The following is an 18,784-nucleotide window of genomic DNA, read 5'->3' on the forward strand; positions in this document are numbered from 1 at the left end:
ACATGTGTGGGGAAATCATTGAAAAGTTTTACATTGGCATGATATTATACATACAACTTTATGTCACTTACACTCAATCAAACAATTGTGATACATATATAAAATAATAAACACAATGATCTGCTTTGAACCTTTGTCATTACAGTACATGTACAGGGTCAATCAAAGTGAACTTCTGAAATTATTCTCACGTTCCACGAATATTGCGATGACTTACATGAAAGCGACAACCAACATTCAAATCAAATGCGTACGATGAACATCCGGCCTTTGCATTCGCTGATTACATCATTTGCTAGATTGTATAATTCAGTTGGTCACTACAGTAAAGAATACGTATATAGATACATTAGTTCAGTCATGCACAATCTGCCTTTCTTTCTGTTCTTTAAATAAACACAGCTTGAATATACACAATAACTTATTTTGACACCACAAACATTAGATGATACACATAATGCTTACACGTCATTATAACGGGTTCTGCACAAAGGTGCACTGGAGGGGCAGAATACACGTTTGTAATTGCTCTTAACAAAACGTACTAGCTGCATGTTTTCATTTCAAATAAACACCTATCAAGTCATAAGATTTTTTACACATCTTTCACCTGATTTCTATGTCACATTTTATGCTTAACCCCTTCAGTACATGTACCAAAATATAGTTTTGTGGCTTTGCGTGCACAGAGGCAGATTAAATAACACCATACATAATGAATTATCCATGTACATCACAAGATACACAAATACCTCACTAGATTAAACATACCTAGTTTCTTGCTATTCTAACTTTGAGCACAGTTCCTTGATACTTGAATTAACCTCATTTGCACAGAAACTTGATGTCTGGATATGGGAATGGTCTTTCCTCTCTCAAGATAGACAAGGTAAAGAGATCTCTAACACTCTCTCAAGCGGACTGTTCTTTTTGAAAGGTCGCGTAGGAGCGATCCGAAAACTTTCCTTACCCTTCTACCAAATCTCAATCTTCCCTAAATTGAAATTACAATAGTACCTCTTCGAATTACTTTCCTTGCCGTCACTGTTCAACTTGACGATGAACTAGCCCTGCATGAAGACTGCCATTTGTAACTGTGAAAGCTATTGGATGATCGGTGCCATACTATGTTGAGTACGTTGTCGTTGTCGCTCGCTGGCAGTGGTGAGTTCTGTACGTTCGCTGTTAGTCGGTTACCCTTCCACTGTTGGGCGGAAGGCCTTCTTTCTGTCTCCACAAGGCATACCGATTTTGGAACCATTTCTGAATGAGAAAAAAAATCATAATTTAATCATCTGTGCATCAGTACTAGTCGCCATCAAGCCTTACGATTGAGACCCATGACATTTTATCCTGTTACAAAGTATAAAAGTGTGATAACTAGTACTGTACAACTCACGATGTGTTTTTTTGGTAAAGACAAAACAAGTTGTAGACATCAACGGCCTAACCTATGACGTTGGTAGGGTTAACAGGACGGGACGTGTGACGTCATGACTTCACAGCTGTAATGAACGGAAGCACACCCCGTCTCGAGTATTTTATGACAAGTTAGACAACATCTCAAGAGGCCAGTCCACCATGGTAGAACACTCCTGGATACACGTCCCAAGATAGTTATTCGCCGCGTGGCTAGCATAAGTCGTGCAGAGTAAGTCATTCGCCCTCCTTCAACTTAATTTGGTTTTAAAAGGCTATTTAGCCCTCACTTTGGCCAGGGATTGTCTCACAGGTTGGTATGTTTCTCTAAGGTGATTATTTCGTCAAGGAGACGATGCTTGATGTATTGTTCGGCTCGAGTCGAGCGCTGGAGCAATGGCGTAATCAGTGTCAAGGGACACTACTTTGGTTTGGCGAGAATGGCGTGGCGAAAGGTTCATGGTTGTGCGAAAGACGTTTGTTAAGAGACGATTTGAGAAGTTTTGAAGTGACGACCAATCGATCTCAGGAACACCACAGGCAGTCCGGCTCCCACCGAGGAATCCCCCACTGACACGATTTCTCATTTTCAGCGTGAGTAACTCTCCTTGGCCCGAGGAGTAAGTGGGTTAAATGAGTTTGTTTAACCGGCGGAGCGAATCCGAACCGTACACAACCGTTCGCACACGTATCCGCCACGGGAAAACATGACCCTCAATGATGGACAGTGATTGACAGGCATGCTGACGAGCGTTGACTGAGCATTAACACAAGAGGGAAAACAGCACCACCAACCCCAACCCCCACCCCCGCCGACTTTACTTCACCTTCAAACCCGTCGGTCGCTGACGGCGATGTGAAGACTTTGGGAAACATATGCATTCCAGATTTGTAACATGCCTGTCTTGTTTATGTGTCACAAACTTAGACCAAACATTGCACTTATGACTTAAGTTCTGTTTTTTTTTTTTTTTTTTTTTAAACCAGAATGGGTAAGTATTTTAGGTGTCACATCGGTTAATACAGATTGTGATATAACCCTCTCCATCGATGCGTTTGAATCAAGAAGGGACCTCACAAAAATGGTGTCTTCTTTGATGAAGCCGAGATAACGGAGTTTGGACCGAGTCCGTGTTTGACAGGAACACAAACTGCCCTTTGTGCACAAACAACAACATCCAAGATATTTGTTCTCCGCGGAATGAAAATCAACTTATATAAGAGGCCTTGTGTTTTACCTCTAATGATCATCAGTCGTCGCTAGTTTGTACTCTAAGTATCCTAACATCATATGTGCGTCGTGTGTATTGTTCTGTTGTGATGAATTATGTCTACAAAATTAAATGTCAACTAAACATGCCTTTAAAAGCAAGTATTCCGAAGCTCATGCTCTTGCTGTAAAAGGAAAACACTGTCGGTGTGAAGAATCGGTGGGTTACTTTAAGAAAATCAGGTCTTCTACCACTATGTCTTCAAATAGGCGCCACTAATTCTACAACAAGGAAAAACAACCACACTTTCCTTCTACAGACATCATGATGAGCTAGAAGAAATGTTGTAATATGGTTAGGATGGACCGTTTTGAGTTCACTGTATATGAACGAAAAATGAAACACAGTCTTAGGACTTCGTACAAGGCTGAGGTATATCTTACCGCCGTTTCCTCCACGGACAGTCCCGACTCCGCGGCGATGATCTCCAGCGTGATTCCGTCGGGAGTCTTCGTCAGGTGGCCGAAGTTGTACTCCAGGATCCTCTCCTGGTCGTCGCTGATTCGGGACATTTGTCCCGGCGGGGAGAGCCTGGCGGTGATGAGCGTGGGGTTTCTCGATGAAGACGACATGTTCCGCCGACCGCACGGTGGCACGCGAACCGTTCTGGAGGTATGGTGGGTACGGGGCACACCTGCGTGATATACACCGTCACGCCCTGTCTCCTGTCCGAGTCTTTTCAAGTGTTGTTTGTGGTTTTGGTTCAGCGACCCCGTATCTCGGTTCAACCACCTGTAAGGGTATTGAATACAACAGAACGCCGTCAGTGTACCATGGGACTCAAAACCACTGCACCATGAGATGAGCTACTGGAAGATATTTCGGGTTACTGCACACTACCACTAAGCCTAGTGGGGTCACAACAACTCACGACCCAGTATCGTTTTTGTTTCCCCAGGTAGCTACGCGTATATGACTTGGTTCTAGATTGCCAGTACACCTTCCACGGGCGAGCTCGGCTTGCTCTCATAATATTTGTGAGGGCGGGAGCGAATGGCGTCGCCCTTTTAGTGCCAACTACCGGCACGGCGTAACCCGGGTCACGGGTGCAAACGATACGACACACGCCTGTCAACGAAATGTGGCGCGTAGGGACTGTCCACCAAACAACAGAAGGGTGGAAATTAACTTAGTTAGGGGTTTTCTCGTGCTCGTATGTATGTAGTAATGGTCATACGGTAGTCTTTTTACCGAAGCTTAAGCCACCTTGCTCGGAATATAATAGACAACTCAATCGACGTACGCGCGGATTCATAAAATTGTCCCGAATCCAAAGCTTAAAGAGAATCAAAAATCATAATATCAAAATTGTTTTCACTCTCAAAATGCTGATAACAATAATGGTGCATGGACAGCTCTTACCGAAGTCTCATGATGGCGTAAACAATAAGTTCGGAACAGCCAACCACCTGTTGGATTTCTCCTCTCGTACTTCTTAGCCCAATGAAAATTCGGATTTAGCTTGCATCTTTTCTGTGTATTCTTTCAATCTGGCCTTTGTCATTCCCTCACACTGTCACTCCCTCCCTGCTTGAGAACCCTAATGGTCCTTTCATTGGCAACGTCCCAGAAAATCATTCTTCTCAGTTTCAAGAGGCCGGCCTCGTGACGTCACCAGGGTGCTAGAGGGCAAAGAAGGGGGAGGGGTCCCAAACAGCGGAGCACACGCATTTTGTTTGTAGCTACAAAAACGAGTGATGTTGCGTACCGAGGTATTTGTTCTATTGTCAGAGGTTGAAAAAAACGCCACTTTGTCGAATGCCCTCTGACCCAATCTAAATCGAAATTTTAGAATGAATTGAGCTATAAATCGCCCGGAGAAAACTGACGTCACCTGTTTTCACAGTATACAAAGGAATAACCAATCTGACATTGACATGTAGGTTGAGGTCAGGGATCATGATGGCAAAATGGCGGCTTTTGTAGCCTTTAGAACCCGGGCATTGTCGTCATATGCAAGACAAATTCCCACAGCATTGAATTCTTGGTATTGCCGTCTCCAGTTCACGTGCACAGTAGCTGCTGCCTCGTGTTTTATTCCTTATCGATGGCATATCACAAGTTTCTGGCTGTTGATGAGAGGACTCTAGGTCTAGCTTTCTGCGTCTCTTTCGATCTGTGTGACTATCAACGGTTACAAAGCTGGTCCCTGGCAACCACAACTATGGCCCCCCCTCCCACATCTGCTTAAACATTTTAGCCCAGCATTTTCCTCAGATTCGCATCGAATTCTGCTGAGGGCTTACGTAAGCCGGTATGCATTACTAGCAAAACAGCTGTGTAACCATGGCTTGCCTAAGCTCTTCACTTTACCACAAGCCGGAAACCAAAGTGCAACGTGCTGGAGTGGTTTTTGTTCAATGTAGGTCAAGTCAGGATGTTGACTCGACAGATATCGTCAATATAGGCCGGGAGAAAAATTAAAGACTGCAGATACACTTAACGTTACCTATTGCGATGACCACGTTTCTTCGCAATTTCTCTTTGCATTGCATACAAATTTCTGTATTTACTGTATGATTAGAATGACGGGACTGACGTCAAGATAGAATTTACTACAGGTACCCTGCAACATTTTAAGAATGAACATAGAATGGGATTTAGTCTCAAACGATATATGTCGAATACAATGTAGTTACCTTCGCCGAGAAGGTTATGCAGAGGGTAGCGTTTGTCTGTTTGTCTGTCTGTAGTGGACCAGAATAACAAAAGAACGCCTAGATGGATTGTTTTGATATTTGGTATGTTGGTAGGTTTTGATGAGACCTGAAAACGATTAGATTTTGGGCCCCCTAGCGGCTTCTTACGGTACTGCAGCGGAACTTCCTGTTTTGATATCTCGTGTTCTGGACATGCTTTGGAACTCATTTTTTAGTGGTACATAGATCCTTGGACAGAGAGTAAGTGGTACGGGTTTGGGCCCCCTAGCGGCTTTTTTGGAACTGAAGGAGCAGGTTTTGCGTCTGACTTTGAAAGGGAATAACTCAAGAAGGGCTTGATGGATTGTAATGATTTTTGGTAAGTAGATAGCTTGAGTGATGATGAACATGATTAGATACTTCTTATGCAAATCGGTATCTAATTTGCATGATTAATGAGGAAAGTTTATACATCCGCCAAATTCCATGATAGGACTCTGAAACATGTGAAATATGTAACTGAGGAAGAGAGAAATATTAATTGATATGAACTATACAAATGAAGACCTCATTTGCATAATAAATGAGAAAATACTATAACAAGATGGCCTTGATGGATGGTCATGATTTTTGGTATGTGGATAGCTTGTGTGATGCTTGGTATGATTGGACGATAATTATGCAAATCAGATTCTAATTTGCATAATTAATGAGGTAACTTAAAAAATCTGGTTTGTTCCATGATATGACTATTCAAATTGTAACTGAGGAAGATGGGACTGTTAATAGATAGAAAATATGCAAATGTGGGCCTAATTTGCATACTTAATGACTACCTTGTATTATTCCACACTGGCAAATGACGGCAATTTCATACATTTAATACTTTTTTGTGGCATCGGGAAGTTATGTGAATGTGAACATCGTTGAATCAAATTATATTAATAAGGGCCTCATTTGCATAATTGATGATAAATATCAGCATAACCTTCTTTGTTAAGCTCATAATTTGTTAAGCTCATACTTTGGACCTGTTACATTTTAAGACAATCAACTGGTATGATTTATAATTGATGAGAAACACTCCTAATACGTCAGTCATAAAGGTTAAAATCATTTGGCGAAGGTATGAGGTCGTGGAACTCTAGTTTCTGTGTACTTTGATTGTGAACTTCATATTAGCTTGTGTTTGCTAATGTCATAAGTAATGTCTACTTAACTTAAGACAAATGTGACACACAGATGTTTCGGAGAGAAACATAAGAAAGCCTAATTGCAGTGAAGCAATTATTAGACCTTTGTTCACACTTATTTCGTTCGAATTAGGATAAGTGGTTTTCAATTCTCTTTCGCTTCAACGATACATACCGATGAAAGCCAAATAAGGCAGTCCAATAACCTCAAATCATGTCTTTTTCTCAGAATTCACCGCCATAATTAGGACAATTAAAAAACACGCACCAGTACCTCAGTGGCAATTAGTGAATTCTCCTGTTAATGTGACGTTCGTAAGAAATAGTGACGGATACAACAAACCCAGTATTCAGAAATTCGAGAATAAAAGAATAAGTGACTTTGGTAGATGGAAGAGTTCAGCCTCTTGCCGCCAGCTGTAATCTTGACATTTCCGCTTGAAGCGCACATAAAAGAGTCTTTAGAATAATGACCAGTCCGTGCCATACATTAATGTCACACATTTCCTTTTGATAGATACAAAACAAATGCTATGATGTGTTGGCTTGGCTTGGCTTCCCTTCAGGGATATTCTGCACGAATACTCCATCTGTGTGCGTGTGCGTGTGCATGTAGGTGGGTGGGGGGATGCACATAAAGTACATCAACGACTATCACCGCCTTAATTAAGGACAATATTAGCGCAAAGACCCGTTGGAAAATCTTTCATTTCCGCCGGAAACGGTCCACGGACGATGCATGGATTCGAATTTACCTGTAAATGTTCTAATGTCAGGATAGGATGTTGGGTGGAAGATCGTGTAGTTTTCTTGCAGCCACTCACCCCTCTTCAGGTACGTGAGTGACTGTTACAAGAGCCAGCTGCAGGCAGTCAAAAAACATTACGATCTACTTCCCAACATCTGCTTGGAGATTAGCCGGGTTAGCAAATCTCCTCCACATCTGCAATCATATACTTGTACGTAGGGTAATTATTTTGTATCCAATTGTTTCTTTGCATGTATAGTTACAGAAGACCTTACGAAAGTCGCTGTACTTTTGTTGTGTCAATAAAGATTGTATGTATGATATGCTAGATGCCACATAATAATCGTATCGACGTATCACGTTTGAACAACTTGATGTTCTCTGTCGCTGATCCACTGGACAAGAACCCATTTTCTAGTGCATGGGTGACAGCTTTGTGCGTGCATCAGTTTTACTACACTAAGGGTGATGTGAAAAGACTGCACAAAACGTATACTTTTATCAAGTTCATGAACACATCTATCAAATATATTGAACACATCTATCAAATATATCTTGTGAACTAAACTACGGTCTGGTGTTTTACTTAGCAGGTCAAACGTATTTTTCCCAGGACGTCACAGCGACAGAAGTATGCGTTAAGAGCACATTAAACACCTGGGGTGCGATGTGTCCCTCATGACCAGGACTCGGGGCCCTTCTCATGTAAAGCTGGACGTGTGGCTGTTTGTACGGGAATAGAGACATGGACCGTTGTGGTGGTAACGCTGCGTAAAACCGAACGGCAACGGAAGTGCCCGGGTAGCTACGGTAATCAGATTAATGAATGGATTACGTTTTGATAAACGGTGATTAGGTGAGCCCCTAACCTAAACAGGATAACTTCCGTGAAATGGAATATTTTAGGCCTTCAAAAACGTCTGGGTAAGCTACAGAGGTTTGTCGTGATTTGATTGATTGATTGATGTGATGCTCCTTGTCTTTATTATGACGATACAGTAGCTTATTTTTGGTGATCCAATGAGACTGATTTATTTTTAGCACAGGAAGGTAAAGCCCTTGTGGAAAAGAACACACGGTCTTTATCTCGTTGTTATAGTGGAATAAAATGATATGCCAATTACGTCAAATGACGTCATGCTTTGCAAACATAACACCTACTTCTCATTCAGGTAAGGGGACTAATGGTTGATTTTATATGTAAAGTGCATGCACGTGTTGATGTACAAAGAGGATATATTTCATTTGACATCATGAAATGTGGATCTGATGAAAGAAACAGTTCCTGGAAGGAACACAATAGAACTCGTAAAGGCCGAAACGAATGAATGTTAGAATGTTGTTGTATCCTGAAGTGAACGACAATGTGGTTAAGGTCAACTGTTTATTGTACCATAGCCTGACTGACCTGTCCAAAACAACACAGAACGTCCTGTGTTGGGCCTTGAAGGGTTGGGGGAGGGGGAGTGCGTTCTGCAGTGCGTCACTGAGAGCGTCATGATGACCTAATGGCTATGGCACGCTGCCTTTGACACTGACATTTGGCGACCGCCAGCTCCATTCATATCTGCCCACAACCTCGGCCAGGGGCGTGCGAAGGGCGACGTCTTGTCACCGTATTTCACTCTATAGTTCGCCCTTATATGCTTCACCCCATTTGGTGACATGGAAAAACCATTTTGTGAGGCCTAAATGCGTAATGAATATGTATGACCCTCTCCGCAAATTGCTCTTTGTGACAAAAGAGAGATGACACAATGGCAGGCAGTTACATACGCGACATCCGTGCGTTGTCGCACAAAGGACAGGGGGAAAGATTTCTGGCATATAAGCAAAGACATCTTGATGTAAGTTTTTACGTGAATGTTTTGTCGGGCCAATTTTCTGTTCGTCACACCTAGCGGAATATTCTGAACAGCAGCGCATCGGTCGGGACATGATGGTCAAAGACCTCAGGTCCTTCTTCTGATGGCAAAAACGACATATGCGTAAAATTGATAACCATGCTACATGTAAAACCATTGATGAAACAAATTCATCTCCCAACACTGTTACTTTTCACTTTTAGATACATCAGTCTGTGCATCATAGTTTGGATATAAATCTTTGAACGCATTTCTTTGAAACAAAACATTTACATTTACACCTGTGCTAAATGATAGTATATCAATACAATTGTACAAATCTGACCAAGGATGTTTATAACGTCTTTTTCAAACAAAAATTTCGCTTTGGGCATAAGTGTAGTGGCCTTTTCTGCTTAGTGTCCCAAAACGGAATACTAGTAGAAAGCCCCATGAAATGTCCAAGAAGTCGTCTGTTAGTGATATCTGTGTTTCAGACCAAGACTTTTGCCCTACTTGTTTTGAGATTTGTGTCAAAGCAATGAAGACAAAATAGGAACGAAGAAAACAGCCTTACGTAAGCCTTATCAGACTTGTTCAGTGCCTTACCTGTCGTCTGTTCTTGTCCGGCTCACAGCGCAGTGTTGAGAGGACACGGTGTGTACGGAAGTACGGTCCCTGTCGTGGCTGTGACGTGACTGATACGGCCCCCTCCGTGCTGTATGGATTCCCGCTTGCCAGTGAGCTATTGTTGTAGTGCCGCTGGTTTCACATGCTGATAGGCGATCATCGTTACTACTTCATTCATTATGCAGCAGTCGTCACCGAGAGACTTACTCCCAGGCAGCATGTGTTTGCACAGGAGGGGACAATACCACACAGCGTGGGCTATTCCATTTTATGGAGTTTGAGGTGGGTTCTGAAGTGGACCAAAAAGTCCAGATGATAGTATATTTAAAGAAAATATAACGATGGAAAGTGATCGATGTACACATTTTGAAAAAGACTGATTTACCAAATGGAGTAGCTCGGTACCTTCTTTCGTTAATTCCTACGAAATTGTATGTTCCTGGTGTCAAGTTGGGACAAAGTATTATTTCTCGACTGGGGGCGTTCCAGAAGCCTCTGAACTCACATGACATGGTCCAATTTCCCTTTAGATGTGTTATTTACCATATTATTATTGCGCATAAACATTAAATAGTAATCATGTAAAACCACTGTCGTTTTTCTGTGTAAGCCATTTGACTAATCTCTCACTATACGCTAGCATAACCTCATTGGATGAGACTAAAATCCACTTAAAATATTGCTTTGAAGCTTACACAGCGTGCGTGATCTACGTATGACATATTTTTACATATTTGTGAAAAGTGGCTTGTTTCATTATGTTTAATGTGTAAGTTAGGACATCGATAACTGATTTTATAGGTTTTTCAAAACAAGTCTATGTGACTTAATTGTTTTTGAAATTTTGTTACGTAGACCAATCGAAATTCTCTTAACTGTTTTTAGAAAAACAAACAAATGACCTCTCTGTGTGAGTCCATAAGGTGACGTAGGCTGACAAACTGGGATAACATGGCCCGAGTGTGCTGGTTGATCCGAGTTTCGCCGTTACCACGAACCTTTAGACTCTCCCAGTCGTACTGTATCAAATCCGACCTTTGCACAACACGTTGGCTTAAGTAACCACTCAGGTACTTACATGTACGTATTTTGGACCCGGGCGACAAGCGTGTGTGGGTGAATTGTGATGATAAATACACTTAAAGAAATCCCCAGGTACATTGGATTGGAAAGCGTATAAAAGTGTAACACAACTGTCCTACTTTTCTTTTGTTTTTTAACCATAGGTTAGTCATTAGTGTACCATAGATGCACTAACGCCTCATCTGAGAGATATTTATTTGATGTACATATAGACAGATTATTAAGCTTATTACACAAATCATCGGTACACCTGCCAACCCTCCACCCCCACCTATGCTGAATCTTTCACTTCGCGGTATGCTCTGCTTTGGGCAGACGCCTTGGGCAGACAAATGAAACACAGTACACTTAGCTCAGTTATGCTGTCCTGATATCGTGAAACTCGGACATGAGCGGGGCAAAACATTAAAGAAGCATAGCGTGAAAGCAGAAATGATGTGTATGCAGACTTCATGTATTTCTTCAACTTCAGAGTCTGCTATAATGGGACACGAGGGGGGGGGCAACAGGTGGTCACGTGACGAGACACAGGTGCATTATTGGTAGGTAGCATCTGCGAAGGACCGGCTGCACAATGGAACAAACCAGGCGGAGAACGGGCGCCACCTGGTACACGTGAGGACGTCCCGGGGTAGATAATGAGAACACTACATATCCGTCCCCCGGCGTTTTGATGTCTTCTTGGTCCAGCCTGGAACAGTGTCACTGAACTTTCGGATAGGTCGGCTCGGCGTGGGCTCATTTCATTTCAGTGCTTCTATGTGAACTGCACATAGAGGGGTGAGATGAAGTCAGTGTCAACGTCAATATAAATCAGAACACAAAGTAATGATGCATTGTGATGTAAACTATCGAAAAAAACGTCTGTATGTTGAGGTATTTTGTTACAAGTTGGGGGCATTTCAATATTTGAAGCTTTGTAATGTACTATAACAACAACAGAAGAATAGAAACCTGCAGTAAGTAAGTTTTTCCCCAGCAGATTGAGCGAACCCCCCCCCCCCCCCCCTCGGCCTGGCCTCAGCTGGCTGTCTGCTGCCCGTGTCCGCAGGGAGACGTAATGGCCTGTTTAATTTCCTACTGGACAAGGCATTATCACTGACGGTTTAACAATACATCCCACAGGTCCGATGTAATTAGGATCCGCTGTGCAAGGTTGTACTTACGATAATCTGGAATCATAGACAGAATTTATCATACCAGACGACAGCAGTCGTCGAAAAGGAACTCTCCAGAGGGGCAATATGGCATATTCAGGGGTAACAAGCTCGCCTCTTGGGTAAAAAACGTTGAATGAAATCATCGCACCTGTATTGAAAAGACGTGGACTTTAAAAGCACCTATCACAGAAAATGTGACGGTCTGTGATATACGTACATGTATGCTTCCCACTACCCCTCTCTGTATACAAATGGTCAATTCTCCTCTGCAATCCAGGCAGGTGTATCACAAAACAATCACAGTGAACTACTGAACGGTAGTGACTGCATGAAGCTGATTAGACAATAGTGAGCATCATCATGTTCAAGTACATCACCTTCACTCGATACAAATGTACATGTGAAGGACACAGATAAGTCTCAACTTCAACTGAACAAAGAATATCATTTTTATTTCATCATTGTATAACAACAGACATGTCAGTATCAAACGATGCATAATTTATCCGCTTTTCTATTTACAGTTGATAATGAGCAAATTCCACATTCGAGAGAAAAGATTGAATACGCTGCGTTCTTGCTCGAAGCTAACAATGGTTCAAAGACTATCGCAATGCGAGTGCTGCGAATGATGTTATTTGTAGGCCATCATTATAATTTCTACAGCGTTTTCCATATAGAATAATGCAGCTTTTAGAATTGTCGATCAGTATATGTAGCCAACTTTTAATTTATACGATCTATCTCAGTTCCCCACAAATTCGCATACAGTGTGTCTGCATATGGAGATATTATATCGGACTGAAACACGACTTGTGACAATCCACATATGCCTGCAAGATTGAAGTCTAAATATAAGTTTGTTTTGTGCAGCATTTGGTTCAGACCAGGATACTAGTTTATTGTAGATGCAACAAACACACGGGTGACACGTCGGCGTGACTCAGTGTGGGTGGGTGGAGGGCGTAGGGTGGTACCATTGGGTTTTTCTTCTGTTTCTTTCTTAATGAGGATTTATTCTTCTAAACAAACCTCGTGCGGTGAACACCCCCCCCCCCGCACGATTTGGACGGTAAATCGAATACTTCAAGAACTCTTGACGAGTTACAGTGGCGACTTAAAAAATCTTAAACCTTTCCCAGTCTTGTTTGGCACGCTTAAAATTTTACTCGACTAAGTACCCAAAAGAAGGCAAGTTGTCGTGATTGTCTTTTCATTGGGAAAGTCTTAACAAGCAATGTTGGCCTGTAGTATACACTATGTCATATCACTAAGCCTTCTGCTGAAAAAGATTTTAAAAATCTAATGTTACACCCAACTTTTCAATTGCATTAAACAACCCGACATGATATGTTTAGGTTTGTCTTGATAAGTCCAACATTCATGTCTAAATAGAATAGTATGTACAGGAGATTGCACTGCTCTGTATTTTGCCAAAAGCGCCAGCTAGGCTGTAAGACATGTGATTTTCACAAAATAGTTTTCGGACATGACATGACATATGTTGATTAAATGGAAAGGTAAGGGAACTAGTCTAGTCTCTGCCCAATTGCACCATGTATAAAAAGCATATCATGGAATGTTCTCTTTTCTTAGTATCACAATCCTTGCATTTCGATATCAGCTCAATGTGGAAAAAAAGGTGCTCCGTGACTTACATCAACAAGAAATGTTACCATCACAATGTACAAAGAGGGCTATTGTTCACCATAGAGATAGATTGCTCTTATTTTATACATTTCCAAAGATATCGTGTCAAATCTGTCAGACAGTAGATGTATATTGTTTTGAACGCAGACAATTTGGGCTGTACGTGACGTCACTGAACAAATGGCGCGGATAATGCTGACATTGATGCCCGGTGGTTTGGGCGGTATTCTGTCCTTCTGTCAGACCCAAACATACCGCTCAGCATCCCGGTGAAATAATCACACACGCTGGTGCTGTGAACGACATGTCGAGGTTATCGTTTACAATTCTGTCGCTTTCCTGTACCGTCTCCTTTTCAAAGCAGCGTTATTGTCACCACACGGGTCCATCACCCTCATAACGGTGTCACATTGTGCATGTCATTTGCCTTGATGACGTAAAGCAGTAGAAGAAGCGACCCGTGACCCTGCGTTCTGTAGGCAACAAACGGTTATAAACCAGCAGCCTTTAGCTGATGTCCACCGTTATGAGGTAACATTTCACACCACAAATGTATCGCCAGTCCTATTAGGAGACATGGTTCAGACGGTTTGATGTCGTTTGTTTGCAGTTGCGGCCCGTTGAGCGTCGTCTGAGAAATGTTCACTTCGAGCACGGGCTTCTTGTCCTCACCAGCTTTGGGTGCGCCCTTACTGAACACCGTTGGTCGTTGTGAGTTCTCTGTGCCTTACATTCATCTCTTATAAATGACTGTGTTGTAGGGTGTCCCGCCATTTGAATGTCGTCGGACCCAACGTCGGTCCCATCGTGCATAGCAACTGTGTTTGAAGAAGTCCCCATTCCAGAGGGTGTTTCACCACTAAATTGCGGACCACGCTCACACACTGTCCCCACGGCTTGCGCCTGCACCCTACGCTCCGCTCTCCCGCTCCCACCGCTACTCCCACTTGCGCCTGCGTCGTCCTCATCGTCGTCGTTCCAGTGGCCCTTGTGAGAACAAACCTCGACATAAACTTCAGAAGCATCCTTTTTCTTCTTCTTTTTCTTTTTGTCCCGCCCTTCAGAGTCTATGGTACACGCCTGTTGATTGGGTACCTCCTCTACGTCACCTGTACAGGGTGCCCTTGACCGCCGTGGCGACACTCTGTTCTGTACGGTAAACAAGACGGGTGGCCCGGGTAAAATGGGCGGGAAAATACTGTGTCCTCGAGCCGACGATTCTGAAACACATCATGACCAGACGTCAGATACAAGACATATTACCCAGTAGAATCCACAACAATGTAGCCTCGGCATTATTGTCTCGGGCCTTTGTAGAACTACCTCTTAGTGGATTTGGAGCTAGGAAAGACAAGAGGTCTTTAATGAGTGAATAGCAAGGAATGACAGCTAATTTGGGGCTCGAATAACGTAAAAGTCTAAAGGACGTGTACCTGGACAAGGTCGCGGCAGCTGCTCATGTACCTGTGTGCGATGTAGTCCCCCCCTCCCCCCCCCCCCGGGCTCTGTTCAAGATAGCTAAGTAGCTGTCGAAATGCTCTCTAGGTTCAGAGTTGTGTGAGAAGTATCTTATTTTCCAACATCCTACCAACCTAGTAAAACAATTCACGGAAGTAACAGGTTATGTTTCTCCTTTCACACAAAGACAGCCGACGTACCTTCGCCGTGCTCCTGGATCTTTCTGGAGTCTCCAGGTCTCTTCTGTGCCTTCTTACTTTTCTTCCTGCCTTTCTTTGCCCTTCCTGTTGTGCAAGGTATAACCATATATATAGTCAACAAAACATGACCTGGAAATGTGCACCGTTTACGGGTGAGCCTGACCCTGTGTTCTATACTAGTCTGGAGTGAAGTGGTGTAACCGTGTAAGTGACTCGGGAAAAGCAAAATCAACCGTAAATTTGAGACAAAATTTAGGGAGAACATTAAAAAGAATAGCAGCTAAATCGTGCATCGAAAAGATAGTAGCACTGCCGTTTCGATCGCCACAATAATACTAGAAACGTCAATGCCCTCCGTTATGAAATATATTATATGTGATGTTTTGCTTAGAAAGGGCCGAGTGAAGACGGCTTTCTACCCGTACCTGTTGACATTGTTGTGTCGACCCAGTCTATCCCCGGCTCGTGCGATATGGACCTCGGGAGGCCAGCGTGTCTCTCGAATTCACTACGGATGAAGGACGTTGAAATTTGATATTAGATCCAGGCTTGCGAACACGAAGCCAATGATTATGGGACAACTGTGCTTACTCTAATGCTGTCAATCTTTAAGATCGTTAGATCCAAGCGTTAGATCCAAGATCTGGTGGTGCTTCGTTGATCGAACGACCCTGTAACTGAAGAATTCAAAGACACTTAACTTCAGCGACATGGATCTATAAAGGACATTTTGAACAGCTGAAACGTTGATCACAGCACGATAATCGTCATATTTTCTGTCAGTTTTATGTTAACAATGATATATCTATTTGCTATGGTAGAAAACACCTGTCATATATACATGTGTATTGCGGACTGTATGTAACGTTAGTAATCTCTAGGTACCCCTGTGTCTTGAGGGACTGTGATCGAGGCTTGTTGACAACTTGGACGGGGTTCAGGAGATGTTCCCAGGACTGGGTCAACTTCCTCATCTCGGACCGCGGCACGGTCTGCTGACTCTTGGCAGGAGGGGGCAGGGCAGTGCCGACACCTGAAAATGCGGAGTCAATCGTTGAAACTTTGCTGCGTGCGATTTTCGACAACAAACGATATACATAGATATTGAGCATTTACACTGGTAACCGTATCTGGTACCTACAACGATTTTGTAACTTCATTTAAAAAAAAAATCTAAACTATCATTTCAACACAGAGCTCGAATCGTGTCTATTGTGCAGCAGAAAATGTATGTATTTTCAATCATCAATGAGCCCTCTAGAATTCTGCACTGAAATTTTCATATTTTAGCGTTTAACTGATCAAACAAGGAACAACTTTACTCTGAGGAAAAAATCATTCAAGGTTACACATCTGATACTGACTGATACTTGGGATAAATGATAGTTGATAGAGAAATGTGCATATTCGTCGTGATACAGAGCGGCCCAAACAGCCCTATTTTGAAAGATGTTGATTAACCTGATCTTTTAGGTCTGTGCCCTTTCAGCGGTGCGAGTGGTGCCGGCGCGGTATTCACGGGTGACGGCGGACCGGACACTGCCGACACCCGGCTGGCTCTCCCGATGGACGCTAGGAGGGGGTCATACTCCGCCGCCGAAGAGTACGCTCCTCTCTGCTCCAACACGTTCGAATGAGACCGCGACCTTTTTCTCGTCAGAATCTCGTGCTTCGGCCGATCCATTCGTGAAGACGTGAAACTTTCTACCCGATGTGCCGGGATGGGGTCCAGTCTTCCGTATGGAGACGGCGCATTTCTCAAGGGCAGCACAGGAAACGTGGCGGAGTCCAGAGCGTCCACGGACCCAGCACTCAGACTCGACTGGTTGTCATCTTCCCTCTTCATGGCGGGAGGGGAGGGAAGACGGCTGTACTTCTGCAACGGTATTTCCACATCCTCTGCTGGACTGTTATCTTCAACAGTGGTCAGGAACGAGTTCGTCTGGATTGGAGCAAGCTTGGTGGACAATTTGGCCAGCCGGGAGCTGCAATCCCCGACCGCAATGCCAGGAGGCACACCCATAAAATCCCCTGCAATTTTCAGGTCCCTGCTGTCCTCTTCCTGTGGCAGTGAGAACGGTATGTTGGAGTCAACGTCCGTTCTCATGAGTGGTACACACGCTGCGTCAATGGACCTTCTGTTCAGTGAGTTTCTCTTGGCGTTTGTCTTTCTTGCGTCGGAGATAACCAAGTCTGACCGTATCTGAGCGGCTAGTTCTTCCATCTCTAAACCTTGTCTGTCGGCTGTCTCTTCCATGGCTGCAGCCTGACTGGTGCCGCTGTTCAGCTCACCTCCGGACAAATCGTCCTTGTCCACCGTCGCATCACTCCTGGCTTCCTCACTGAGAACACTATCACCCCCGCTAGACATTTCGGGTGCAAACTGTAGTCTATAGAAGGTGTCGCTTCCTGCGGTCAAATTCTCGCATGAAGTCTCGTCCTCCGCGGCTCCCGGGCCTCGCTTGCATTTCGGGCTTCTTCGGGAGAAGAAATTTGTCAGGAATCCAAACCGCTTTTTGCGCACCGGACTGATAGTATGCTGCATCTCGATGGTCTTAGCTGCGCTTTCCACGTCCACCTCCACCTCCGACACTCTGTCGGCGGCTTCTAGAAGGTCCAAGCACTCTTGGTGGCAGCCCTGGATAGCGTAGTCCAGCGGAGTCCCTCCGTCGGCGTCTATCGATGACGGGCAGACGTTGAGCTTCAGCAGCAGGGCTACACACTTGGCCTGTCCTGACGCGGCTGCCCAGTGAAGGGGTGTCCTGAAATGACATAAACATGTGAACGTGAAATAATTGATGTTGTGCAAATCTTTAAAGTGCTTCTAATTCCTAAGGTCACTTGTAGCTACGATGATATCGAATGATGAAAATCTTGTATCACATTTTCATACCTGTCGTCAGGGTCCAAAGCCTCCAGGTTTGTATACTTCAACGTTGCCAGCTCTCTCAGGGTGCTGCAGTGACCGGCAGCTGCCGCTAGGTGAACGCATGTTTTGCCAGTGTTGTCAATGGTGTTGACTAAGTGGGCGCCTCCTGACGCCCCGAGGATGACATTGCAACAGGCCGTGCTGCCATTCTAGATGGAGGAGCATTGGCAAATTTCCTTATTGATTGAGAGGCTGTGCATGCAGTTGTAAAAATGAAAATTACAATACCTATCTGTAACGGAATCTATCAAAACACGCGTCATTGTTGAGTAAATAATTTGTCGAAACCTTGATTATATCACTTACCTGTGCAGCCCAGTGTAAGGCCGTCTTGCCGTCCATATCTATAGATGTGATGTCGGCACCGCGCATGAGCAGTAGTTGCACCACGTCAGGACGGTTGTGAAAGGCTGCCCAATGCAACGTCGTCATACCCTGTCAGAACAGACAACATTGCGATAATGTCAAAAGTTACCGGCGTGACCTTGCCTGGGAAACCAACATTTCAGAGATAAGTAAAACGGACTACTTGGCATTTAGCTGAATGTGCCTGGTCACAG

The 18,784-nt window shown here is 43.7% G+C and overlaps 2 protein-coding genes across 3 annotated transcripts in view; both read right to left on the reverse strand.

Moving 5' to 3' along the window:
• Positions 1 to 952: 952 nt before the first annotated feature.
• LOC136430802 (homeodomain-only protein-like) lies at positions 953 to 9,903 on the reverse strand. The gene is made up of 3 exons (XM_066421760.1): positions 9,724 to 9,903; positions 3,074 to 3,422; positions 953 to 1,263 (listed from the first exon to the last, which is right to left on the reverse strand). Exons 2-3 carry the CDS (start codon positions 3,260 to 3,262, stop codon positions 1,186 to 1,188), a joined length of 267 nt encoding a protein of 88 aa, XP_066277857.1. The 5' UTR covers positions 3,263 to 3,422; positions 9,724 to 9,903; the 3' UTR covers positions 953 to 1,185.
• A 2,509-nt stretch (positions 9,904 to 12,412) lies between these two features.
• The window catches only part of LOC136430803 (uncharacterized), a 38,427-nt gene continuing 32,055 nt past the window's right edge, over positions 12,413 to 18,784 (reverse strand). For both annotated transcript variants that reach the window (XM_066421762.1, XM_066421761.1), the window contains exons 6-12: positions 18,531 to 18,659; positions 18,189 to 18,373; positions 16,757 to 18,057; positions 16,181 to 16,328; positions 15,721 to 15,803; positions 15,296 to 15,379; positions 12,413 to 14,857 (exon numbers count right to left, since the gene is read on the reverse strand). In XM_066421762.1, the coding sequence (XP_066277859.1) occupies positions 14,280 to 14,857; positions 15,296 to 15,379; positions 15,721 to 15,803; positions 16,181 to 16,328; positions 16,757 to 18,057; positions 18,189 to 18,373; positions 18,531 to 18,659 (2,508 nt within the window). In that variant the 3' untranslated portion in view covers positions 12,413 to 14,279. The remainder of the gene's footprint in view (positions 14,858 to 15,295; positions 15,380 to 15,720; positions 15,804 to 16,180; positions 16,329 to 16,756; positions 18,058 to 18,188; positions 18,374 to 18,530; positions 18,660 to 18,784) is intronic.

Source organism: Branchiostoma lanceolatum, chromosome 3 (assembly GCF_035083965.1).
Source record: "Branchiostoma lanceolatum isolate klBraLanc5 chromosome 3, klBraLanc5.hap2, whole genome shotgun sequence".
NCBI lineage: Eukaryota > Metazoa > Chordata > Leptocardii > Amphioxiformes > Branchiostomatidae > Branchiostoma > Branchiostoma lanceolatum.

Excerpts from the sequence above, each read along its gene's own strand:
- LOC136430802 (XM_066421760.1), bottom strand. The coding sequence starts at position 3,262 with ATGTCGTCTTCATCGAGAAACCCCACGCTCATCACCGCCAGGCTCTCC. Across the intron at positions 1,264-3,073 it reads TGTCCGTGGAGGAAACGGCG|AAATGGTTCCAAAATCGGTA; the intron begins GTAAGATATACC and ends TTTCTCATTCAG.